Source organism: Piliocolobus tephrosceles, chromosome 15, assembly GCF_002776525.5.
Source record: "Piliocolobus tephrosceles isolate RC106 chromosome 15, ASM277652v3, whole genome shotgun sequence".
NCBI classification, from domain to species: domain Eukaryota; kingdom Metazoa; phylum Chordata; class Mammalia; order Primates; family Cercopithecidae; genus Piliocolobus; species Piliocolobus tephrosceles.
Window position 1 is genome coordinate 61,482,505 of NC_045448.1, and position 26,099 is coordinate 61,508,603.

General features: G+C 42.1%; 1 protein-coding gene across 4 annotated transcripts in view; it reads left to right on the top strand.

The window, feature by feature from the left end:
• Positions 1-10,763: 10,763 nt before the first annotated feature.
• Positions 10,764-26,099, top strand: part of KIAA1841 (KIAA1841 ortholog) — a 60,260-nt gene continuing 44,924 nt past the window's right edge. For 2 of the 4 annotated variants that reach the window (XR_002734950.2, XM_023228295.2), the window contains exons 1-6: positions 10,764-10,918; positions 13,698-13,832; positions 15,477-15,635; positions 17,309-17,495; positions 19,176-19,269; positions 22,935-23,173. Coding sequence is in view for 3 of the 4 variants with exons in the window: in XM_023228295.2 (XP_023084063.1) it covers positions 15,486-15,635; positions 17,309-17,495; positions 19,176-19,269; positions 22,935-23,173 (670 nt within the window). In the remaining variant the exon portion in view is untranslated. Of the gene's footprint in view, positions 10,919-13,697; positions 13,833-15,476; positions 15,636-17,308; positions 17,496-19,175; positions 19,270-22,934; positions 23,174-26,099 lie in introns of those variants that run through there. The other 2 variants (XM_026446632.2, XM_023228296.1) reach the window with 2 other exon arrangements.

Below are 26,099 nucleotides of genomic sequence, written 5' to 3' on the forward strand. Positions count from 1 at the left end.
TATGTTATGTTATGTTATGTTATGTTATGTTATGTTATGTTATGTTATGTTATGTTACGTTATTTTTTATTTTTGAGATGGAATCTCTCTCAGTCGCCCAGGCTGGAGTGCAGTGGCGAGATCTCGGCTCACTGCAAGCTCTGCCTCCTGGGTTCATGCCATTCTCCTGCCTCAGCCTCCCAAGTAGCTGGGACTACAGGTGCCTGCCGCCACGCCCAGCTAATTTTTTGTATTTTTAGTAGAGACGGGGTTTCACTGTGTTAGCCAGAATGGTCTTGATCTCCTGACCTCGTGATCCGCCCGCCTCGGTCTCCCAAAGTGCTGGGATTACAGGCGTGAGCCACCGCGCCCGGCCCTTTTTTATTTTTTTGAGATAGAATCTTGCTCTGTCTCCCAGGCTGGGGTGCAGTGGCGTGATCTCGGGTCCCTGCAATCTCTGCCTCATGAGTTCAAGCGATTCTCCTGTTTCAGCCTCCCAAGTAGCTGGGACTATAGGCGAGTGCCACCATGTCTGGCTAAGTTTTTTAGTAGAGATGGGGTTTCACCATGTTGGCCAGGCTGGCCTTGAACTCCTGACTTCAAGTGATCTTCCTGTCTCAGCCTCCCAAAGTGCTGAGATTACAGATGTGAGCCATTGCGCCTGGCATGTCTTTCCCTCACAGTCCTTATACTTCTCTTTTGTTGATTTGGCCAAGTTGTCAGTCTATATTTAACATTAACTGCGGTAGCAGGCATTTTTCATCTTATTTCTGCTTTAGATTCTAAAGTTGCTCTATTAACTCATGATGTTTGCTGTGAGTTTTATGCTAGTCTTTATCGAAAGCTTTTCTCTTTTTTCTCTCTGTTTTGTTCTCTTTTTCTCTCTCTCTCTTTTTTTTTTTTTTTTTTTTTTTTTTTTTTGAGATGAGTCTCGTACTGTCGCCCAGTGGAGTGCAGTGGCGCAATCTCAGTTCACCACAAGCTCTGCCTCCCGGGTTCACGCCATTCTCCTGCCTCAGCCTCCTGAGTAGCTGGGAGTAGAGACGGAGTTTCACTGTATTAGCCAGGATGGTCTCAATCTCCTGACCTTGTGATCCACCCACTTCGGCCTCCCCAAGTGCTGGGATTACAAGCATGAGTCACCATGCCCGGCCGAAAGCTTTTCTCTTTTATAGCTAATTTAAATCTGCATTAGTGGGGCCAGGTGCAGTGGCTCACACGTGTAATCCCAGAACTTTGGGAGGCCAAGGCAGGCAGATAATTTCAGCTCAGGAGTTCTAGACCCACCGGGGCAATATGGTGAAACCCCATCTCTACAAAAAGTAAAATTAACCAGGCATGGTGGCACATGCCTGTGTGGCACGTGCCCGTAGTCCCAGCTACTTGGAAGGCTGAAGGGAGGATTGCTTGAGCCCAGGAAGTTGAGGGTGCAGTGAGCCATGATTGTGCCACTGCACTTCAGCCTGGATGACAGAACAAGACCCTGTCTCAAAAAAAAATAAAATATAAAAGAAATATTCATTTGTCTAGATGCTTTTTAGTTTCTCACTTTTAGTAACGTGGTAGATGACATTGAGTTTTCTGATATTGAACCTTTGTATTCTTACTTGATATAATTTTTAAGGAAATTATTTTATCAAATATTAAAAAGGGTAACATGCAGAAACCTAGCTGTATACAGAAAAGGCAATATTACCACTATTTGGTGAGGTGTGCTAGGTGATGATAACCTGAAAAGAGGCACGAGGTCATAAGACTGGCTTCAGTTCCTCTGAGAATTTACAGGAGCCTTTTCTGGGGAGGTCATTGGGCAAGGCCCTAAGCAAATTCTGAGAAACATTGGGTTATCCATAATTAGTGTATTTTGAAAGGTGTACTGGCTACTGGAGCACACCTGTCTAGGATTAACTCCACAGAGGACTTGCTTCTGCCTCTGCTGGCAGTGTGGGAGTACCACCATTCTGGAACCACTACAGTCCTCCCTTGAAGGTTGTAAGGATGGGAAACATGAACAGCTTTTGCCCACTCTACTTAGTGGCCCAATGCTCAATGTCCTGACAGCTAGGCCATTATAGGCATCCACCCTCAGGGCACCCATACCCCTTTTCTTCTCCCTGCAGTTTCCCAGATCACTGGTTTTGATTGATTTGGGGTCCCCTCTCCCCACTTCTATGAGTCCAGCAGTGCTTTAATGTGTCCCAGCCAGGGTCTTCCTTGTTCACCAAGAAAGTTTCCCATGTAGCCCACCACACCAGAAGTAGAAGTTCCTCCAGATTCCAGACTCTAATAGCCAGTTATTACAAAGGAAATCAATAATACCTAGTGGCTTTGTTTCTTTGGGATGTTTGGTTTTTTAACTATTAAGAATATTTACTTTATACAAATTAATCCACAGTTTGAAATTAACTGGGAAATATGTCTTAATGGGATATGAGCAAGGAATGGAGGACATTAGAAAATAGAAAAGCCACAATTTCAGGAAGAAAAATGTTAGCAAACTTAATAACAAGCATGTATATTTCAACAAGTCTGTATATTTCATCTTATTTTTCTCATTTTGCCACAGATCCTCATAGGGCCTTAAATTGAGATGGGCATTTGGAAACTGCTGCTTTAAAACTTAGGAAGATTCCTAAGTGTCTTCCGACAAAAGCTGGTAGATTTATAATAGTGTAGTTTTATGTATTTTTTGTAGTCTATGGTACTCTTATTTGAAATTCTTTGAAAATTGGTCATTCATGTATGATACATGGCAACTAAACTGATTAATTGGAAAAGCCCACTCTTTAACCATTGTCTTAATGATTAAATATGTTTTTCCATTTGTATGTGAAAATATACAAACTTTTAAAACAATGAAAATGGGTTTCTTAATATGAATGGTAAACACATTTTCCATTTAAAACTTGTTAATATTCATTAAGTTCAAAATGGATCAAAATTTTTCATATATTTCTGGGACTGGAAAATGAGAAGATTAAGTAAGATGACTGGTAAACTAATAAAGGTTATTGTGAACACCAAATTAAGGAGTCTTTTTTTTTCCGTTTTCTAACAGTATTTTCCAGGGCGGAACATTTCACTTCTTACCACATTGTTACATTTGGGGTGAGACCCCTGTTTGAATTCCAGTTCTGTCACTTTCTAGTTTTTTTTTTCTTTTCTTAAATTGAGACGGGATCTGGCTGTGTCATCTAGGCTGGAATGCAGTGGTTCACTGCAACCTCTGCCTCCTGAGCTCAAGCCTTCCTCCCACCTCCCAAGTAGCTGGGACTACAGACACACACCACATCTGGCTAATTTTTTTTGTATTTTTTGTAGAGATAGGGTTTTGCCATGTTGCCAGGCTGGTCTCAAACTCCTGAGCTCAAGCAGTCCACCCACCTCAGCCTCCTGAAGTGCCGGGATTACAGGTGTGAGCCACCCTGCCCAGCCTATAGTTTCCTTAGAGAATTTAACCCATGTATCTCAGTTTCTTCATCTGTAAAATGGGGATAATAATCATACCTATTTCATTAAGTTGTTGAGAGGAGTAAGCAATGCTGTGTACTGTGCACTTAGAGCACTTCCCATATAGTAAGGGTTCAATATAAACTCTTGTTAAAAGTGGTAAGCACGGCCGGGCGCGGTGGCTCAAGCCTGTAATCCCAGCACTTTGGGAGGCCGAGGCGGGCGGATCACGAGGTCAGGAGATCAAGACCATCCTGGCTAACACGGTGAAACCCCGTCTCTACTAAAAAATACAAAAAACCAGCCGGGCGAGGTGGCGGGCGCCTGTAGTCCCAGCTACTCGGGAGGCTGAGGCAGGAGAATGGCGTAAACCCGGAAGGCGGAGCTTCCAGTGAGCTGAGATCCAGCCACTGCACTCCAGCCTGGGCCACAGAGTGAGACTCCATCTCAAAAAAAAAAAAAAAAAAAAAAAAGTGGTAAGCACTTTTTAATGCAAGATGCAGTTTTCAATCAGGAGCTATCTTAAAGACTAAAGCCCTGCTAAGAGGATCAGGTGCAACAGTGTCTAGGAATAGGGATATTCTTGAATAGCAGCCTATCAGAAGAGTAGGAAAGTCTCTTTGGGAGGCCGAGGAGGGCAGATCACAAGGTCAGGAGATTGAGACCATCCTGGCTAACATGGTGAAACCCCGTCTCTACTAAAAATGCAAAAAATTTGCCAGGTGTGGTGGCATGCGCTGTTAGTCCCAGCTACTCGGGAGGCTGAGGCAGGAGAATGGCATGAACCCAGGAGGCGGAGCTTGCAGTGAGCCGAGATCGCATCACTGCACTCCAGCCTGGGCAAGAGAGCGAGACTCCATCTCAAAAAAAAAAAAAAAAAAAAAAAAAGAATAGGAAAGTCTCTGTTTCTAGCACAGGTACTGAGAGACAAAGGGGAAAAATATTGTTCAACAGTAAGCAATCAGTAGAAGCTTGATAGGCTTGGGGAAAAAAGTCAACAGTCAAGATTCTGCAGTGTTAGGTATGGAACTGCCATACACATATACACATAAGGGATGACACCATATAGGACTTGTAGTCTCAACACTTGGCATCTCAATTTAGGAGAATATTATAAACAGGGGCCTCTACTTTTGGTAGTAAAAAGCTCCATGCTGGAACATAACTATTGGAGACACTTGGAACATGAACATAGCCTCTAACACATACCTTTTACTTTCTTACAGACCTTGAAATAGACAAAAAATGTTTATTGATACCTCCTACTTTTCCACATTTTGTTGTTTTGTACAACCCTATGCCTTGTCATGGAGAAAAAGATGTTTAATTTTAAATCTCCTTCTCTGGTAATGTTTGGTAGTAGCTGGAGTCTCAAAGGCATTTAAACTTATTTTTATTGCCTTTTATTCATAAACATTTATCCGTGTGTACATTTTTAGTATGAATGGGGTTCCTTTTTAGTTTCACATTTCACTGTAATTTAAAATGTTTCAAAAATGTATTCTAATGAAGTAAATAATAGCAATCTGGGTAGCATATAATCCTTGAAATTAATCTGTTATGTAGAGACTGCTAATTGACCACCAGTATTCACTCCCATAATTTAAAAGTGAAACTCTCCTACATTTTATTTAGCTACACAGCTGCTCAGAGTCTATATTTTCTTTTTCTTTTCTTTCTTTCTTTTTTTTTTTTTTTTTTTTGAGATGGAATTTCGCTCTTGTTGTCCGGGCTAGAGTGCAATGGCGCAATCTCAGCTCACCGCAACGTCCACCTCCCAGGTTCAAGCGATTCTCCTGCTCAGCTTCCCAAGTAGCTGGGATTACAGGCATGCGCCACCATTAGAGACGGGGTTTCTCCATGTTGGTCAGGCTGGTCTCGAACTCCTAACCTCTGGTGATCCACCCGCCTCAGCCTCCCAAAGTGCTAGGATTACAGGTGTGAACCACCATGCCCGGCCAGAGTCTGCATTTTCTAGCCACCTCATTTGTAGTTAAGTTCTAGCCAATGGGATGTAAGTGGAAGTGATGCATTTGACTTTGGGATCATGTCGTTAAAAAGTACTGGGGCATGCAACAGGTATATGAAAAAATGCTGAACGTCACTAATCATCAAGGAAATGCTAATTAAAGCCACAACGAGACATTACCTCACACCTGTTAAAATGGCCATAAAAAAGACAAAAGATAAGTGTTGGTGAGGGTATGGAGAAAAGGGAAGTCTTGCACATTGTTAGTGGGAATGTAAATCAGTTCAGCCATCATGGAAAACAGTTATGGAGATTCCTAAAGAATATAAAAAATAGAACTACCCTATCATCCAGCAATCCCATTACTGGGTATAAATCCAAGGGAAATGAAATCAGCAGTCAAAGACATGTTTGCATTCTTCTGTTCATTGCAGGATTATTCGCAATAGCCAAGATAAGGAATCAATCTAAGTGTCCATCAACTGGTGAATGGATTAAGCAAATGTGATATATATACATAAGGGAATACTATTCAGCCTTCAAAAAAGAAGGAAATCTTGTCATTTTTGGCTACATGAATGAACCTGAAGGATATTATGTTAAATGAAATAAACCAGGCACAGAAAGACAAATATCACATGATCTCGTATGTGGAATCTAAAAAGTTAAAGTCAGAGAGTAGAATGGCAGTTACCAGGAGATGGGTGGTGTAGGGAATGGGGAGTTATTAGTAACAGCATACAAAACTTTAAGAATAAAGTTCAACACATCTATTGTAGAACATGGAGACTATAGTTAATAACAATGCAGTGCCTGTAGTCCCAGCTATTAGGAAGGCTGAGGCAGGAGGATCACTTGAGCCCAGGAGTTCAAGGCTGCAGTGACCCCTGGTCACACCACTGCACTCCAGCCTGGCTACAGAGTGAGACCCTGACTCCAAAAACAAACAACGTGTACTTGAAAACTGCAAAGAGAGATTTTAAGTGTTTTCACAAGTATGTGAGGTAATGCATATGTTAATCAGCTTGATTTAGTCATTTCACTACACATATTTTGAACAGTATGTTGTACGCCATAAATATATACAATTTTTGTCAATTTTAAAAATAGATTTTTGAAAAGTACTGGAGCATGCATTTCCCTTGCCCTGCCTCTCCTATTGAGGTAGGAGTGAAAATTCTGCAGCCATTTCAGACACTGAGAGACAAGTTGTCTGTCAAGTTTGACAAAGCAGCTGTATCAGCCCTGGACCACCCACCTCTGTAATTTGAGAAATAAACTTTTATTGTGTTTAAGCCACTGTGTTTTGGGTCTTTTTCTTAAAACAATTTAGACTGTACTGAAACTAATAGAGGAATAGATGAGCTTCTGAACACAAAAGGGTTAGACTTGGTAAAAAGGGGGAATGGGATGAAAGCCTTAGGTGAAATTGCCCATTCTGCATAAAGGGCTTCAAGGAGGAACATCTGTACAATGGGGAATAAAGATTCTTCCTTGACCAAAAGTCATTGAACCTAATGAGTCGGCCATTTGGCCTCGGACAAGTCACTTAAACTTTCTCTGTATTTGAGACTTAAATTGGAAAAAATTGAAGAAGTTGGCCTCTCAAGAATCCTTTCTAGCTATCATTTCATAAATGTATGTTGTTCTAGAAAAGGGAATAACGAGAAAGCTTGAGACAGTAGGTATCCAACTTGATCCTAAGATGCTTACTAGTAAGTGGATCAACAACAGGAGCAGAGCAGATGTAATGGAGTGGGTCCAGTACAGTTTTATTATTTTCAATCTCTGTTTACAAACTAGTGTTTGTTTGTTTGTTGAAACAGGGTCTTGCTCTGTCACTCAGGCTAGGTTGCAGTGGTGTAATTGCAGCTCACTGTAGCCCCAACCTCCCAGGCTCAAATGATTCTCCTGCTTCAACCTCCCGAGTAACCAGGACTACAGGCACACGCCACCACACCTGGTTAATTTTTGTATTTTCTGTAGCGACAGGGTTTCACCATGTTGTCCAGGCTAGCAAACTGGTTAACTGACTTAGTGTCGTTTTGTTGAACCTTGCTAAAAGCAAGGAATGGTAGCCAACACAAACTCACATTCTGGCCTTTTCTAGACACTTTCCTCAGAGCTATATATGGGCTTGACGATCTGCCTTCAAAGTTAATATGGGTGACATTTTTCCCCAATACATTTGGGAACAGTCACTAGCCTTCTGGCCTGCAATATGTTTCCACCTGCTAACCAATGCCATATGTATCTTAGATCTTTGTTATGGCAGGTAGCACACCATTTTCAGGGACCAACTTTCTCTTCTAGGGAACACACTAAGCCACTGTAACAAAGAGACAAAAAAATACAGTAGTTAAGATAAACATTTTTCTCTCTGATAACAAACCAGAGGTACTCTCTGCTTCGGAAGGTAATTCAGGGCCCAGGTTCCTTCTATATTATGCTCTACAGTCCCTTATGTGTTATTCTTTTTGTTGTCGTTTTGAGATGGAATCTTGCTCTGTGGCCCAGGCTGGAGTGCAGTGGCACCATCTTGGCTCACTGCAACCTCTGCCTCTCGGGTTCAAGCGATATTCCCCCGTCAGCCTCGGAGTAGCTGGTATTACAGGCGCCCCCCACCACGCCTGGCTAATATTTGTATTTTTAGTAGACACGAGGTTTCACCAGGCTGGTCTCAAACTCCTAACCTCAAGTGATCCTCCTTCCTCGACCTCCCAAAATTCTGGGATTACAGCGCGAGCTACTATGCCCAGCCCCTTATGCATTATTCTTATTTTCATGGTTGTAAAGTACTGCCGGCTGGGCGCGGTGGCTCAAGCCTGTAATCCCAGCACTTTGGGAGGCTGAGACGGGCGGATCACGAGGTCAGGAGATCAAGACCATCCTTGCTAACCCGGTGAAACCCCGTCTCTACTAAAAAATACAAAAAAAACTAGCCAGGCGAGGTAGCGGGCACCTGTAGTCCCAGCTACTGGGGAGGCTGAGGCAGGAGAATGGCGTTAACCCAGGAGGCGGAGCTTGCAGTGAGCCAAGATCCGGCCACTGCACTCCAGCCCGGGCGACAGAGCGAGACTCCGTCTCAAAAAAAAAAAAAAAAAAAAAGTACTGCCATCACAACTGAGTACCAGCCTATGTAAAATAAGAAAGAGGGGAAGTAGAGGGCAAGTAGATTCTCTTTAAGAATTTACCTGGCTGGGGCCGGGTGTGGTGGCTCACACCTATAATCCCAGCACCTTGGGAGGCCAAGGAGGGCAGATCACCTGAGGTGAGGAGTTCCAGACCAGCCTGGCTAACATGGTGAAACCTCGTTTCTATTAAAAATACAAAAATTAGCCGGGCATGGTGGCGCATGCCTGTAATCCCAGCTACTCGGGAGGCTGAGGCAGGAGAATCGCTTGAACCCGGGAGGCGGAGGTTGCGGTGAGCCGAGATCGTGCCATTGCACTCCAGCCTGGGTGACAAGACCAAAACTCCATCTCAAAAAAAAAAAAGAATTTACCTGGCCAGGTGTGGTGGCTCACGCCTGTAATCCCAGCACTTTGGGAGGCCAAGGCGGGCGGATCATCTGAGGCCAGGAGTTCAAGACCAACATGGTGAAACCTCGTCTCTACTAAAAATACAAAAAATTAGCTGGACCTGGTGGCATGCGCCTGTAATCCCTGCTATTCAGGAGGCTGAGGTAGGAGAATCCCTTGAACCTGGGAGGTGGAGGTTGCAGCGAGCCAAGATGGTGCCACTGCACTCCAGCCTGGGCAACACAGCGAGACTCCATCTCAAAAAAATAAAAAAAGAATTTACCTAACCTAACCTAATATCTTGTGATACAACACTTGCCTAACTTTATTTATTTATTTATTTATTTTGACAGGATCTCACTCTGTTGCCCAGCTTGGAGTGCAGTGGTGCAAACATAGCTCATTGTGGCCTTGACTTCCTGGGCTCAAACAATCCTCCCACTTCAGCCTCCTATGTAGCTGGGACCACAGGCATGTGTCACCACACCCAGTTAACTTTAAAAAAAAACTTTTTTTTTTTTTTTTTTTGTAGAGACAGGGTCTCACTTTGTTGCCCAGGCTGTGCTCAAGCAATCCTCCCGTCTTGGTCTCCCTAAATGCTGAGATTATGGGATTACAGGTGTGAGCCACCGCACCCAGCCACTTTAATGTCTTTATGGAACAAAAATCATAAAAGATCTGTAGAAAGTCACAGGATGACACAATTGGAAAAAAACTCCTGACATTCTGTACAGTGAACCACTTGATCTCTACTTAATCATCAGATCTCATAGTAATTATTCATTTGGATAAGGCTTTACTTTTTCTGTTCTTTCTTTTTTTTTTTTTTTTTTTTTTGAGACGGAGTCTCGCTCTGTCGCCCAGGCTGGAGTGCAGTGGCCAGATCTCAGCTCACTGCAAGCTCCGCCTCTTGGGTTTACGCCATTCTCCTGCCTCAGCCTCCTGAGTAGCTGGGACTACAGGCGCCCGCCACCTCGCCCGGCTAGTTTTTTGTATTTTTAGTAGAGACGGGGTTTCACCGTGTTAGCCAGGATGGTCTCGAACTCCTGACCTCGTGATCCACCCGTCTCGGCCTCCCAAAGTGCTGGGATTACAGGCTTGAGCCACCGCGCCCGGCCTTTTCTGTTCTTTCTAATCCTAATGTTTAATTTGGGTTCTCAGAATAGACCAAGTGGAAATTAGATAGAAATATTGACAGGTAGCAGTTACCCTACAATATTGAGCCATTTGCATTTTACTAGATGCCCAACAGTAGTATTCCTTACAATAACACACACACACACACCCACACACACACACCCTATTAATGTATGAAAACCGAATTTGTAATCCAGAGCTATTTACATTTTTAAAGAGCTACCTCCTGGTAAAAACACTTCAGGTCCTTACCCAAAGACCTTGGTCTAAAAGATACTTTTGGTGTCCCTCATCATGCGATCTTCCCGCTCTACCTAAGCGGTGTACCAAATGACCTGCACCAAGAACAATTTCATCCATTCTTTAATCACTGTTCTTTTATCTCCTATATATGCCCCTGTCTTCTGGACTCAGGGTTGGTCACCTAAGATCAGGCTCCTAGGATCTGGTTGCTAGGAGACAAGACGCTGGGAGGGTGGGGACGCTACACTGCGACAAGCCTGGGAGTGAACGCCAGAGGAGGAAGGAGTAGGAGCAGGCAAGGCGAGGTGACAGTCCGCTGCCGCAGCCCGTCCGGCTCCCTCCCGCCCGGCAAGGGCTCGGCGCTCATTGGCTCCGCCGCAGCGGCGTTGACCCGCGATTGGCCGGGCGGCGTCGGCTCGGCGCTCCGCGGCCCCTCGGCTCTAGTCTCCGCGGCCGCTCGGCTGTAGTCTCCGCAGCCGCCTGCTAGGGGTGGGGGCGGAGTGTGAGGCGCGGCGGACGGGGTTGCTGGCTCGGTAGCGGCGCTTCAGGGCGCGAGGGCGGGAGGTGCTGCAACTGCAGGTAACAGAGGCGCTGCTAGGGCAGCCGCGGCCCTGTGGAGGTGAGTAAGACACCGAGGGGGCTCGGGTGGCCACCGCGGGGAGGCAAGTGCGGCCTGGGGCGGTACCCCTCACAGCCAGCCGTCTCCCGCAGCGACTTGCCACCCCAGGCGGCCCGGGCGGGGGTCCCACTCGCCCAAAAGCTCCCGAACGCCCCCGTGGACAGCCCTCAGCCGGCCGCTCCCCGAGCAGCCCGCCGGCCCGCGTCCTGTCACCCGCCCAGTCCATGTCCCTGCAGACCGTCCCGCCCTCGCACAGCGGCGGGAACCCCAGCTTCTGCGCGCCCGGCCGCGCCCCGGGCCTCTGCCTCACCTCGCCCCGCGGCCTGCAGTCTTTGTCCGCTCTGCGCCCCTGGAGTTTCTGTGCCTCCACGGGCATGAGCGGGGCGCGAAGGTCTGGGGGTGCCCCGAGGACGCGCCGCGCAGTGAGCCTCCGGGCCCAAGGTTTGAAGGGGTTTGACCTCATCCCGGGTCTGGGATGTGATTTTATTTCCTCCTCCAGCTGCCTCCGATCTCTTGTCTGTGCAGAAGTCAGGAAGCCTGGGTACAAGGCCTCTTCCCGGTCCGGGATGACTCGGTGTTACCGTCGCCTTCTGTTAGGCCAGAGGCCTTTGACCTGCCTGCCTGCCTGCCCCACGGGGTCCCCTCTCTTCCCATCTTTCCACTGCCTAAGGAAAAACGTCTCTGTCTCCAAGAGCTTTTTTTTTTCCTATTTGAAAAAAAAAAAAAAACAGATTCCTGTTGTACACCTCTATCTGGTGTGGAAGTGACTTAGAGTAGTCTTATTAATACATATGTATTAAATACATAAACCAAGAGAAGGGGTGGAGGATGGGAGGGGAAGTGTGTTCTTAAAAAGTGAAGTCTGGATTTTTATTTTTGGTAAATAACGTATTTTACCTTAAATATTTTCAAGATTTTGGTATTTTATGAATGGGAGTGGATTTCATAGTAATCTGAACTTTGAACTTTTTCTTGTCACTGTTTTTGATAAATTTATACTTTCCAGAATGAGGTGCACTATGACAGCTATTTCGAGATAATTTATGTTTTATTAAGGATTATCCATCAGTGCTATGCCTTTTATACTTAAATTCGGACTCTGATTTCTTGGACAATCATTTAACTAGAATTAATGCTGGGGAGTCTTCCCTTGCCCAGTACAGCTGTATAAAGAGAAGGTCAACAGAAAAACTTTTTTTCACATTTGAATGATTTAAAGTACTGTTAAACATGTATAGCATAAATGAGTATCACATTTGAAATATAAGCTTTTAAGTGTTTGACGTGGGTAATATTTTAAAAATCAATCTTTTTGGAAGTGAAGAGAGCTCTCAGGGAGGATCCTTGCCCTGAATTCATTTTAGATTGTTTTCTACCAAGGCCCAAAAAATCATAATAAAACACCCTGGCCGGGTGCGGTGGCTCACGCCTGTAATCCCAGCACTTTGGGAGGCCGAGACGGGTGGATCACGAGGTCAGGAGATCGAGACCATCCTGGCCGACATGGTGAAACCCTGTCTCTACTAAAAATACAAAAATTAGCTGGGCATGGTGGTGCATGCCTGTAATCCCAGCTACTCAGGAGGCTGAGGTAGGAGAATCGCTTGAACCTGGGAGGCAGAGGTTGCAGTGAACCGAGATCATGCCACCACACTTTGGCCTGAAGAGAGAGCGAGCGAAACTCCATCTTAAAACAACAACAACAGTGCACCATATGCTCTAACATGCCTCCCAAATTGTGTGGTATGAAAAGCGATCCAAGTACTAGGCAAACAAGTAGAGATCAGTGCTTTGTTCACTAGAGAGAAACCAAGTCTTTAAAGGATTCGAAACTAAATTGATTAATCCAGCAGGACAAGATCCCCATCCATCTTTGCACATCCCCATCTATACTTAAATGTTTAAATGAGTTGTGGACCTGCAGTTTGGAGTGAGTTCCAAAGGATACATTAAATGTCTGTTAAGGTTTAGGACCTTTTCATTAATTCAGCAAACATTTTGGCAGTATCCCTTGCTGGTCACACTTCTGGGGAATCAAAGATAGAAGGCCCAGCCCATCAAAGAAATCATAATCCAGCGAGTTAAAGAGAGAAATAAACAAATTTCTCAGGGCCCTTCCAAGGTTCTTCCAAGACCTTTTCCAAGCCTTCTTTCCCCATGTTTTCATCAAACAGCCTGTGACATGAAAAAGGGCATTACTTTTCAGATTTACTCACTTTTTTCATCTGACTTTGAGATGACCAGCTCTTTAAAAAACAATGAAGTTCTGTAAAATCTGTTTTCAGCTGGGCACAAGGCAGTGCTTTACAGTTATTAAACTAATTCTTGGAAATTTTTGTGCCAATAATGGCCAAAGTGGAGAGGAGAAAAATAATAGTAATAAATTGTTTATTGAGCACCTTTTGTATGCCAGACAGTGTGCTGGTGCTTTATATATAGTATTTAATTCTCACCATAACTCCAAAGGTTAGGTATTATTTTCCTTACAGTATAGCTGAGACAGTATATTGGAGCCATAGGTTGCACTGCTAGAAGTGGTAAAGCTGGGTAAGAATCTGTAGCTGACTCTTTCTACTCATTTTGTTGGTGGCATACTTCATTGGAATGTTGCTGTCTCTCCTTTTATCTGTCACATTAATCTTTATCAATCTGTTTAAATCTGAGGATCTCTGGAGTGGTAGTGCTGCTACACACATTATGTAGTCCTCACTACATAAGCACTTTCCATATATCCTCAGAAGTACGTAAGCTAGCTACTATTATTATTTTTGTTTTACAGATGAGGAAATTGAGGCACAGAGATTAACTAATCTGAACCAGATAATGCCATAAGTAGTAGAGCTGGGATGCAAACTTGGACAGTCTGACTCGAGTCTGCACGCTTAACTACTCCACTGTTCTGGCCTTCAACAAGGTACATCTTTGGTTGGTAGGAAGCTGTGATTTTAGTGTGCTGAATGTTTTTCTGTTTTTGTTTCTTTTAAATGTTCATTCAAACACATATAGGATAACTTTATGTTGTCTACCAGCTAATATTCTCTACCACTGTCTTATGTAAACAATGACGTAGTACTAATTATAATTAACATTTAAGAGCATACCACATTTGTGACCCCTGTGCTGTGTTTTAAATATTTCACGTAAATCCCAGCACTTTGGGAGGCTGAAGTGGGCGGATCACAAGGTCAGGAGATTGAGACCATCCTGGCTAACATGGTGAAACCCCGTCTCTACTAAAAATACAAAAAAAATTATCCGAGTGCGGTGGCGGTGGCAGGCGCCCGTAGTCCCAGCTGAGGCAGGAGAATGGCGTGAACCTGGGAGGCGGAGCTTGCGGTGAGCCGAGATCCCGCCCCTGTACTCCAGCCTGAGTGACAGAGCGAGACTCCGTCTCAAAAAAAAAAAAAAAAAAAAAAAAAAAAATTCCACATAAGCCTCAGCACAATCTAAATACTATTATTTATGCAACATCTCATTTGTGAGATACTTTTATCGTCTTCAAAATGCTTTCACAAAATAATCCCTTTTAATTCCTTCCACACTGTCAGACAGAAGCATTACCATCACCTGCTTTTATTGCTGCATTTCAGCAAGGTTGTATGACTTGCCTTGGCTAGCAGGTGGTGAAGCCAAAACTCAAACCAGAGCTTCAGACGCCTGTGTATGCGGTTTTTTTTTTAATTGTACTGATCTGTCAGTGAATCTCTGCTTTGTACTTCTTGTCCTAAGATAGATCATTTTTTTCCATAGGAACAATTTATATTTGGAGATTGTATTCCTAACCCAGAATCCAGTGTCAGCTGAATCATAATATAACTAGTTAAAACTTTTGTCATTATTTTCATCTGTAAATTAATGTTCCAACTTTAGATACAGTGCCTGGCACATAGTGATGACTCAGTAAATGTTTGAATGAAGAAGTATGTCGTCCACATTGATGTAAAAAAGTTCCTCAAATGTTTTATGTTTGCATGCATAGTTTCTTTTTGTATTTGATATCATAACCCTCTCCCCACACCTCACAAACAGAAACTTTCAGAATTACTTAACTGAATCATAACTAACTTCAAAATATTTTAGACTCTGTCCCTACTGACCCTAAACGTTTATTTCCAATCTGCTGTCTTAGCCCGTACTATACCTCTTGTGTGGAAAGGAAAGAGCGTGGAATTGAGAATCATTTTTACCTGGGTTTGAATCCTTGCTCTGCCTCTTCTTAGCTCTGTGATCTTATAAAACTTACTTAACATCTCTGAACCTCATCTTGTAAAATTGGGGACTCTGTCTCTAAAGAAACAAAGATTTAAAATATTATATGCTTTTTATCATATATTTATTCATCTCTTCATATTTTTATACATCCATTTATCAATGCATAATATTCAAATCCTTTTTTGTGAAGAGATTTAGGCTACACTATGTTTATTTTAGGTCAGTTTTATTTTTCCTTTACATGGTAGCAGATAATTCTTAGGAATGAATTATGACTGATCTGTAATGTTCTGAAAACATTTGGATTTCAGAGTTAAATAAAGCTTTTTGTCTTCCCTATCCCTAGTTCCAAAAGATGAGTCGTGGATATTCAGAAAACAACAATTTCCTGAACAATAATAACCAAATGGTGTTGGACATGATCCTTTATCCATTAATTGGAATCCCTCAGACTATCAACTGGGAAACTATAGCAAGGCTCGTGCCTGGATTAACACCGAAAGAGGTAAATAACAGTCCCCCCAGAATATCTCCTGAAAATGTTCATAAAAGGTCATCAATTTAAAGAAACACCAACTTGGCCGGGTGCAGTGGCTCAAGCCTGTAATCCCAGCACTTTGGGAGGCCGAGACGGGCAGATCACGAGGTCGGAGATCGAGACCATCCTGGCTAACACAGTGAAACCCCATCTCTACTAAAAAAATACAAAAAACTAGCCGGGCGAGGTGGCGGGCGCCTGTAGTCCCAGCTACTCGGGAGGCTGAGGCAGGAGAATGGCGTAAACCTGGGAAGCGGAGCTTGCAGTGAGCTGAGATCCGGCCACTGTACCCCAGCCTGGGCGACAGAGCCAGACTCCGTCTAAAAAAAAAAAAAAAAAAAGAAACACCAACTGAAAGAGAGAAAAATATTTGAGTTTTACGTATCCAAATGCATATATTAACACTGAATAGACAGCTATATAATTTGACTAGATGCAAATTACATAAATTATATATATATATATATATATATATATATATATATATTTGTTGTTGTTTTTGCTCTTTTGAGGCAGGATCTCTCACTCTGTCATCCCAGGCTGCAGTACAGTGATGCCATCATGGCTCACTGCAGCCTCAACCTTCTGAGCTTAAGTGATCTTCCCACCTCAGCATCTCACAGTCTCTCTCAGAGTCTCACTATGTTGCCCAGACTGGTCTTGAACTCCTGGCCTCAAATGATCTTTCTGCCTCTGCTTCCCAAAGTGCTGGGGTTACAGGCATGGTCCACCATACCCAACCTGGTCTTCCTTGTTTTACAAGAGCATAAATATATATGCCTTTGAGTTAAAGCACATTAAAATAAAACTCTACCCTGAATTTTAAAATATAAAAATAGAAGTTAGAGACTTTTGCATAGTGAAATGTGTACAAATATTTTAGATGTTACTCTACAGGTTAATACTCACTCACGGCCGGGCGCGGTGGCTCAAGCCTGTGATCCCAGCACTTTGGGAGGCCAAGACGGGCGGATCACGAGGTCAGGAGTTCGAGACCATCCTGGCTAACACGGTGAAACCCTGTCTCTACTAAAAAATACACAAAGCTAGCTGGGCGAGGTGGCTGGTGCCTGTAGTCCCAGCTACTCGGGAGGCTGAGGCAGGAGAATGGGGTAAACCCGGGAGGCGGAGCTTGCAGTGAGCTGAGATCCGGCCACTGCACTCCAGCCTGGGCGACAGAGCGAGACTCCATCTCAAAAAAAAAAAAAAAAAAAATTCACTTACAAAAAGTAACTATTGAAAAATGTCTTCAAATAGAAGGCAAGAAAATATCTTCTCAATTTTTTATTTAAAAAATTCCCAAACCACTGGGCATGGTAGCTCATGCCTATAATCCCAGCACTTTGGGAAGCAGAGGTAGGTGGATCGTGAGATCAGGAGTTCAAGACCAGCCTGACCAACATAGTGAAACCCTGTCTCTACCAAAAATCCAAAAAATTTGCTGGGTGTGGTGGCAGGCACCTGTAATCTCGGCTACTCAGGAGGCTGAGGCAGGAGAATCGCTTGAACCCAGGAGATAGAGGTTGCAGTGATCCAAGATCACGCCACTACACTCCAGCCTGGGCGACAATGTGAGACTCTGTCTCAAAAAAAAAAAAAAATTCCCAAACCTCTATTTCTTTCATTTTATATTATGACAGTGTGCAAAAAGGTTTGATGAATTAAAGAGCAGTGGAAGCTCACCTGTTGACAACCAGTATAATTCCCTAATGGCTGCTGGAGAGAGTCCTGTTGAAACTTTAGCCACATATATCAAATCCTCACTTCTTGACATACATGGAGAATTTCAGGAGACTCCAGTTGGACATGATGCAGTTTCCAAAACAGGTAAGGTTTTAAACTAAAATGTAGTACTAGTCCTTATGACAATTCTGCAGAACATTATATATTCCAATCAACTTTTCTTTCTTTGTTTAAAGGCTAATATAAACATTAATAGAGAAATGTATTCATATTTGTATCTTCCTGAATTTTGTTGTTTTTTCTTTCTGAGACAAGGTCTTGTTCTGTTGCCCAGGCTGGAGTACAGTGGCACCATCTTAGCTCACTGCAACCTCCATCTCCCAGGCTCAAGACATCCTCCTGCCTCAGCCTCTCAAGTAGCTGGGACTAGAGGCATGTACCACCATGCTTGGCTAATTTTTGTATTTTTTGTAGAGACAGGGTTTTGCTGTGTTGCTCAGGCTGGTCTGGAACTTCTGAGCTCAGGCCATCCATCCACCTCAGCCTCCCAAAGTGCTGGGATTACAGATGTGAGCCACTACACCTGGCCTGAATTTTTAAAATTATGTTTATCTTTGCTATTTTTTTTTAAAAAGTTTTAGGGCTAGATGCAGTGGCTCACAACTGTAATCTTAGCACTTTAGGAGGCCAAGGTGGAAGGATCACTTGAGGCCAGGAGTTCAAGACCAGCCTGGGCAACATAGCAAGACCCTGTCTCTACAAAAAAATAAAAAATAAAAAATTAGCTGGGTGTGATGGTGCACACCTGTGATCCTAGCTACTCAGAAGGCTGAAGTGAGAGGCTTGCTTACGCCCAGGAGGTCAAGGTTACAGTGAGCTATGATCAAGCCACTGCACTTCAGCCTAGGTGTCTGAGCAAGACAGTGTCTGTAAAAAAATTTAAACATTTTAAAAAATAAATTTTTAAGTGTTAAAATATAGGTCAAATACAATCACCAAAAAACCCGCTTTACTGTGTCAAAATGTTCTACTCTAATCTACTGGCCTGGTTAATTTCATATATATATATGTATTTTTTTTACTACAAGTACTCTTTTACTGTATTTTAGAGGGGTTTGCCCTGTGCCCTTTACTTAATATTCCTCTTTCCTGAGAGACTCTTGCTTGTCTCTCATGTTATGTTTTTTTTGTTGTTGTTTTTTTGTTTGTTTGTTTTTTTACAGCTACTCTTTTTGTTTTTGGAGATGGAGGTTGCACTGTGTTGCTCAGGCTGCTCTTGAACTCCTGAGCTTAAGCAATCCTCCTGCCGCAGCCTCCTGAGCAGCTGGAACTACACGTACATGCTACTGTGCTGAGCCTACAGCTACTCGTTATTATAGTCAACAAGAGCTTCAACTGACACGGTAGTGGGGTAAAAGATGTTTTCTGCAATTACATTGGAAATAATAACTGGTTCTAGAAATCCTCTGAGTGTAGCGAGTTATTTTAATCTCAGCAGCGGCAGAGTATTGATGTAAAACTTTGCTTCAGAAAGAGAAAACTATGCTGTTGGCTTTTGAACATTTGATCCCGTTTGTACACACCACATTAGTAGTTTTTGAAATTCTCCTTCTAACAGTAGCAATTTGTGATTCATTTTGTGTACTGTTTCTTCCATATATCTTTAGAAATACTAAAGGAAAATGCCATTCTGATAAGCACCATCTTTAGCCTTGGAAACGATGCATTTACAGTATTACCATTCAATAAATAAAAACCCATTCTCAGCTAGAAACACTAACCCCCACCCTTTTTTTTTTGTATGTGTTTGTTTCTGTATTTAAGGAAGACATAGTATAGCTTCTACAAGGAATTGTTCTTCAGAAAGTGAAAATTGTTCTACTCATAATGGTGGAGAAAAGACTGAAGAATCTGAAGGGTAGGTGGCTGGTTGTTTGCTAGATAAGATTTAATATTAATGTCAACTTTATAAAATATATGATTGGTGGTTTAATGCATGTTACCATAAGGTAGGAATTTCATATTACATAATTGCTGAAACTACTGGAATCAGCTTAGTTCATGTGTGGAACTGACCTAAACATGACTTATTCATGTTATTATTTATAAATTAGATTACAGTTTTCTATTTAAAGATTTTTATTTTTATATTTATAAATATTAGAAATAATATCTCTTAACACAAAACTTTTAAAAGTAAATTTTAATACCCAAGGAAAAAAACTCTGTGCCATTAATTCTCCAACTTTACTAAAGAAATTGGATGTGTGGCCGGGCGCGGTGACTCAAGCCTGTAATCCCAGCTCTTTGGGAGGCCGAGATGGGCGGATCACGAGGTCAGGAGATCGAGACCATCCTGGCTAACATGGTGAAACCCCGTCTCTACTAAAAAAAATACAAAAAACTAGCCAGGCGAGGTGGCGGGCGCCTGTAGTCCCAGCTACTCGGGAGGCTGAGGCAGGAGAATGGCGTAAACCCAGGAGGCGGAGCTTGCAGTGAGCTGAGATCTGGCCACTGCACTCCAGCCTGGGCGACAGAGCAAGACTCCATCTCAAAAGAAAAAAAAAAAAGGTATTTTAGAACTATTTGAACATAATTACTCATTATAGAAAATTAAAATGTCTTTCAGTGTATTGCAAGTTTTGATAGTTTTGTTTTGCCTATTTTTACAATAAATAATATTGTTAGGTGTTCAAAATTAATGAATTTTGAAAAATGGATATACCATATAACTATCACCCAAATCAAGACACAGAATATTTTTATTATTTCTGAAAGTTCCTGTGTATACTTACTTTTCATGGATTTTTATGAAAATCTTACTTTCTATAGATTTTCAATAATAGCTTGCTTTATCTGTCATTCATGTATCATAAAATGAACCTTTGGAAAAGCTCTGGAGGTTGATGATTATGCTGATTGTGTAACAGTGTGAATATACTTAATGCCACTGAACTTAAAAGTGGTTAAAGTGATAAATTTTCCTTTATGTATATTTAACCACAATTTTTAAAATTCACCCTTTTAAAGTGTGTAGTTCAGTTGTTTTTAGTTTATTGACACAGTCTTGGAGGTTTTCTTTTGAGACAAAGTCTCACTCTGTCACCCAAGCTGGAGGGCAGTGGCTCCATCTCAGCTCTCTGCACCTTCTGCCTCCTAGGTTCAGGCAATTCTCATGCCTCAGTCACCTGAGTAACTGGGACTACACGTGTGTGCTACCATGCCCATTTTTGTATTTTTAGTAGAGATGGACTTTCGCCTTGGTGGCCAGCCTGGTTTTGAACTTCTGGCCTCAGGTGATCTGCCTGCCTTGGCTTCCCAAAGTGCTGGGATTACAGGTGTGATCCACCACACCTGGCCGTATTCACACAGATTTTTAACTGATTGGTTGGTTTGTGTGACACAAAAATTTGCCAAAATTTTTTTTTTACTGAAATAATCTAATATTTTACACTGTAGTCTAAAAAACTATGGAAACTCTATGTTTCATTACGTCAATTATTACCTGTTTATGTTTTGACCATAATTTCTTTGGAAGAGCAATTTTGTGAAAATTTGTTTAAATTCTTTTGACTTTGATAGAGCATTGATTATAATCCTTTTTCTGGTAGCCCAATTTTATTTAATTCTTTTTTTTTTAGAGACGTAGTCTCACTGTGTTGCCCAGTCTGGTCCCAAACTCCTGGGCTCAAGCAGTCCTCCCAGTTCAGACTCCCAAGGTGCTGGGATTACAGTTGTGAGCCACCATGCCTGGCCCTCCAGTAATGTACTTTTTTTCTATCAGGAATGTGTGAATTAAACACACAATTCAATTAAATTCATGTTGTAGGACAGTGTGTCTCTATTCTCTTCCTTTTGTAATGACATGAAGACAGACGTAGATTACACTGATGTTTCTTTTTAAGGTGATAAAATTTTTTGTTGTTATTTTTGAGACAAAGTCTCACTCTGTTGCCTGGGATGGAGTGCAGTGATGTTATCACTACTCACTGGAGCTTGACCTCCCTGGGCTCAGGTGATCCTCCCACTTCAGCCTCCTGAGTAGCTGGGACCACGGGCATGCACCATCATGCCGGCTAATTTTTAAATTTTTTCTATAGAGATGGGGTTTCACCATGTTACCCAGGCTGGTCTGAAACTCCTGGGCCCAAGCAGTCCTCCTGCCTTGGCCTCCCAAAGTGCTGGGATTACAGGCGTCAGCCACCATGCCCAGCCGACATAATTTTCAAAGAAAGTAAATACTAGGAGATTATAATTTTTGAAGCAGACTCTCTGATGTATCATTTAAACTTGTGCTTAAATTATGTTTAAATATGTAAATAAGCACATTGTGGTCTTAGGAATGCTTTTAACTACATTTATTTATTTATTTATTTATTTATTTATTTTATTTTTTATTTTTTTATTTTTTTATTTTTTTTTTGAGACAGTGTCTCGCTCTCTCGCCCAGGCTGGAGTGCAGTGGACGGATATCAGCTCACTGCAAGCTCCGCTTCCCGGGTTCAGGCCATTCTCCCGCCTCAGCCTCCTGAGTAGCTGGGACTACAGGCTCCCACCACCGCGCCCGGCTAGTTTTTTTGTATTTTTTTAGTAGAGACGGCGTTTCACCGTGTTAGCCAGGATGATCTCGATCTCCTGACCTTGTGATCCGCCCGTCTTGGCCTCCCAAAGTGCTGGGATTACAGGCTTGAGCCACCGCGCCCGGCCCTACATTTATTAATTTATATTTAATATATTTATATTTTATGTATATGAATGCCTAGAAGCAAACTTTTTTGCTGTTAAAAATAACGAAGCCATGCTAGTTTTTCATTTCTTTAGTGAAGAATTATAGCTATTTTTCCTTTTATAAAAAATGAAAATTTTAGTATTTAATGATAATCTCTCTCCCATGCCCATAACCGTGTAAAAGTGCTGTTTTATGTTCCTCACAGGAATTAGGGTGTGTTGCTTAATTTTTCTTTATGAAATGGCACTATTTTTATAAACTTTATTTATTTATTTAGAGACGGAGTCTTGCTCTGTTGCCCAGGCTGGAGTGTAGTGGAGCCATCTCGGCTCACTGCAACCTCCGCCTCCTGGGTTCAAGTAATTCTCCTGCCTCAGCCTCCCAGGTAGCTGGGACTGCAGGCACTGCCACCATGCCCAGCTAATTTTTTGTATTTTTAGCAGAGACAGGGTTTCACTATATTAGCCAGGATGGTCTCGATCTCCTGACCTCGTGATCCGCCCGCCTCAGCCTCCCAAAGTGCTGGGATTATAGGTGTGAGCCACCGCGCATGGCCATAAACTTTATTTTTAATGTATAGCTTGAAAAATAAATTTCAAACTGTGTAAATTATTAGTCCTGTAGTAACAATATTTTATTTGTTTTATTACATCAGTAATTTGCTAAAATTAGTCATAATCTAAGATATGATCAGGCTTGCAAGACACTTGAAAAACGTCAAGACCCTATAAAACTGATTGGTGGTCAGAATTGTCAAAAACATCTTGTTCTCTTCCCTTCACTAAATGTCAGTATTCTTGGCTCCTTTTCTAAAACTCTAATAATTGCATTGTTGTGTAACATTTGTTATGAAGGCCGAACATGGTGATCCATGTGTGTGATGAAGCAAAAAACCTGAAAGAAGATTTTACTTGCCCACGAGATCTTTTGATATCAGAAATGAAGTACTTTGCTGAATATTTATCTATGGATGCCCAGCGCTGGGAAGAGGTGGACATTTCAGTTCATTGTGACGTTCACATTTTCAACTGGTTGATAAAATATGTTAAAAGGAACACTGAGGAGAATAAAGATTGTGAGATGCCCACTTTAGGTAAATAACAATCTGTTGCTTATTTTGTAGTGAAATTTGTGTGTCACCTGGTAGTTTCTTCAGGCCAAAAGTGAAATATGGAAAATTGTTTGGACACCAGTGTTTATGCTCATATTACTAACAGCCTTTTAGGAAACTGATAATCTCATCTTTTTTAGAAAATTATAGTAAATTTATGGCAAATGAATAGATCTCTAGATCAGCAGTTCGCAATGTATGGTATATGGACCAGTGGGATACTAGGGACCCTTTTAGGGTGTCTACAAGGTCAAAACGTTTGAATAATAATTCCAAGATGTCACTTGACTTTCTCACTGTGCTGCTCAGATGGTACCAAAGCAATAGTGGGTAAAACTGTTGAAGCTTTAGACAAGATCAAGGCAGGGGCACCAAACTGTACTAGTAGTAAGTACATAGTTGCATAGTTAATAAGAAAAAATCTAGTTTCACTTAAGAATGTCTTTGGTGAAGCAGTAAAATTACTAATTTTATTAAATCTTGACCATTGAGTATACATCTCTTTACTGTGATGAAATGGAAAGTCCACTCCTACTGCACACCAACATATGATTCTCCTGAGGAAAAGCACTTGTGCGATTGTTTTCAGTCCTGAAGTAAATTAGCTGCTCTTTTAAAAATTGAAAACCATTTTTACTTGAGAGAACAACTGACAGAGAAATAATGGTAATTCAGACTTAGGTGTTTGGCAGACATTTTCTTGAAAATGAGCTGTTCACTTAAAGAAAGCTGAAAGCATTTGTCACCTGCTGTCAGTGACAAAATTCAAAGTTTCGAGTGAGAATTATAGTTTTGGAAAACTTACCTGCTTCCATGTGCTTGACAGAAGGCTTCTCAATACTTGACTTTTCTGATGAGATTGGTGATCATATTAATGACTGTGATTTTTAAATGTATTGTGCAATGAAGTATTTCAACATTTGGAATATCTGTATAATTCACTGAGCCAACATTTTCCAAATGACCAATGCATTTTATTTTCAAAAAGTCACGCATGGGTGAAAGATTCATGCAAAGTGCAAGATAAATTAGATAATTTTGTTGTTAACAGAGTCAGAAAAGTTCGCTGACACAATTCAGATACCATTGCAATTAACCTTTAAGAAACTACTATTTGTCAAGTTTGGTGTAACATCAAAGAAGGCTACCCACAAATTGAATGCAGAAACAGATATGAGAATCCAGTTGTCTTCTATTAAGTCAGACATTGAAGAGATTTACAAAAAATGTCAAACAGTGCTACTCTTCACTCTATTTTTTTGTTGTTGTTGAGAAAGAGTTCACTCTGTCACCCAGGCTGGAGTGCAACAGCATGATCTCAGCTCACTGCAACCTCTGCCTCCTGGGTTCAGGTGTTTCTCCTGCCTCAGCCTCCCGAGTAGCTGGGATTATAGGCGCATGCCACCACACCTGGCTAATTTTTGTATGTTTAGTAGAGACAGGGTTTTGCCTTATCAGGCTGGTCTCAAACTCCTGACCTCAGTTGATCCGCCCGCCTTGGCTGCCCAAAGTGCTGAGATAACAGGCATGAGCCACGGCGCCTGTCCTAATATTTTTCATTTTAGAAAAGGTAGTTATTTTAGGCAGGGCATGGTGGCTCACACCTGTAATCCCAGCACTTTGGGAGGCTGAGGTGGGTGGATCACTTGAGGCCAGGAGATCAAGACCAGCCTGGCCAACATGGCGAAACCCCGTCTCTACTAAAGATACAAAAATTAGCTTGTTGCAGTGGCGCCCACCTGTAATCCCAGCTACTTGGGAGGGTTAGGCATGAGAATTGCTTGAGCCCATGAGGTAGAGGCTACAGTGAGCCAAAATTGCACCACCGCATTCCAGCCTGGGCGACAGAGTGAGACCCTTCCTAAAAAAAAAGAAAACGTAGTGATTTTAATAAAAATATGTTAACATGTAATAGGTTTTTTGTTCTTTGTGAATGAATTCTTTTTTTTATTTTCTCTATTTTAATTTCTAATGTGATAAATACTGGCAGATACAACCCACATAAAGAAAAACCCTTTGGGATTCTCAGTTTTTAAGTTTGTAAAGGGGTCCTCAGATCAAAAGTTCAAGAACCAGTGTTCTAAATGATAGCATACTACTAGTATTACTAGTAGAATTACTGTAATAAGAATAATTACTGAGTAATATTTCAATGGGCATATACTTGTATGATTGCACTTGTGGTTTAATAGTCTTTCTATGCACTAGAATTGCTATTTACAGTAGTATTAAAATAGAGCTCTTATTGGAAAATAAATCTATGCCGACAGTGTAAAAGTTTTTGAAAAAAGTTAGTAATTTATTATATTATTTAGTGACCACGTTAATAGGAGAGGTTTCTAGTGGTCCTTAAATAAAAATTACAAGATTGCTAAATCAAAAATTTCAGCCAGAATCCAGAGATTCCAGACTAACCAGCTATAATATGTATGTGTTAAATAAAAATCAAAACATGTAGAGAGAGTGTAGTAAAGGTAAAAGAAATGCAGCAAGCCTGGCCAGCATGGTGAAACCCTGTCCCTACTAAAAATCCAAAAAGTATTAGCCTGGTATGGTGGTGTGTGCCTGTAGCCCGGGCTACTCGGGGAGGCTGAAGCAGGAGAATCTCTTGAACCCAGGAGGCAGAGGTTGCAGTGAGCAGAGACTGTGCCACTGCACTCCAGCCTGGCGACAGAGTGAGACTCTGTCTCAATTTAAAAAACAAACAAAAACAAAACAAAACAAAAAAAAACGGTCTCTGTGGCTCACGCCTGTAATCCTAGCACATTGGGAGGCTGAGGCGGGCGGATCACCTGAGGTCAGGAGGCGAGACTAGCCTGGCCAACATGGTGAAACCCCGTCTGTACTAAAAGTACAGAAATTAGCCGGGCGTGGTGGCGGCCGCCAGTAGTCTCAGCTACTCGAGAGG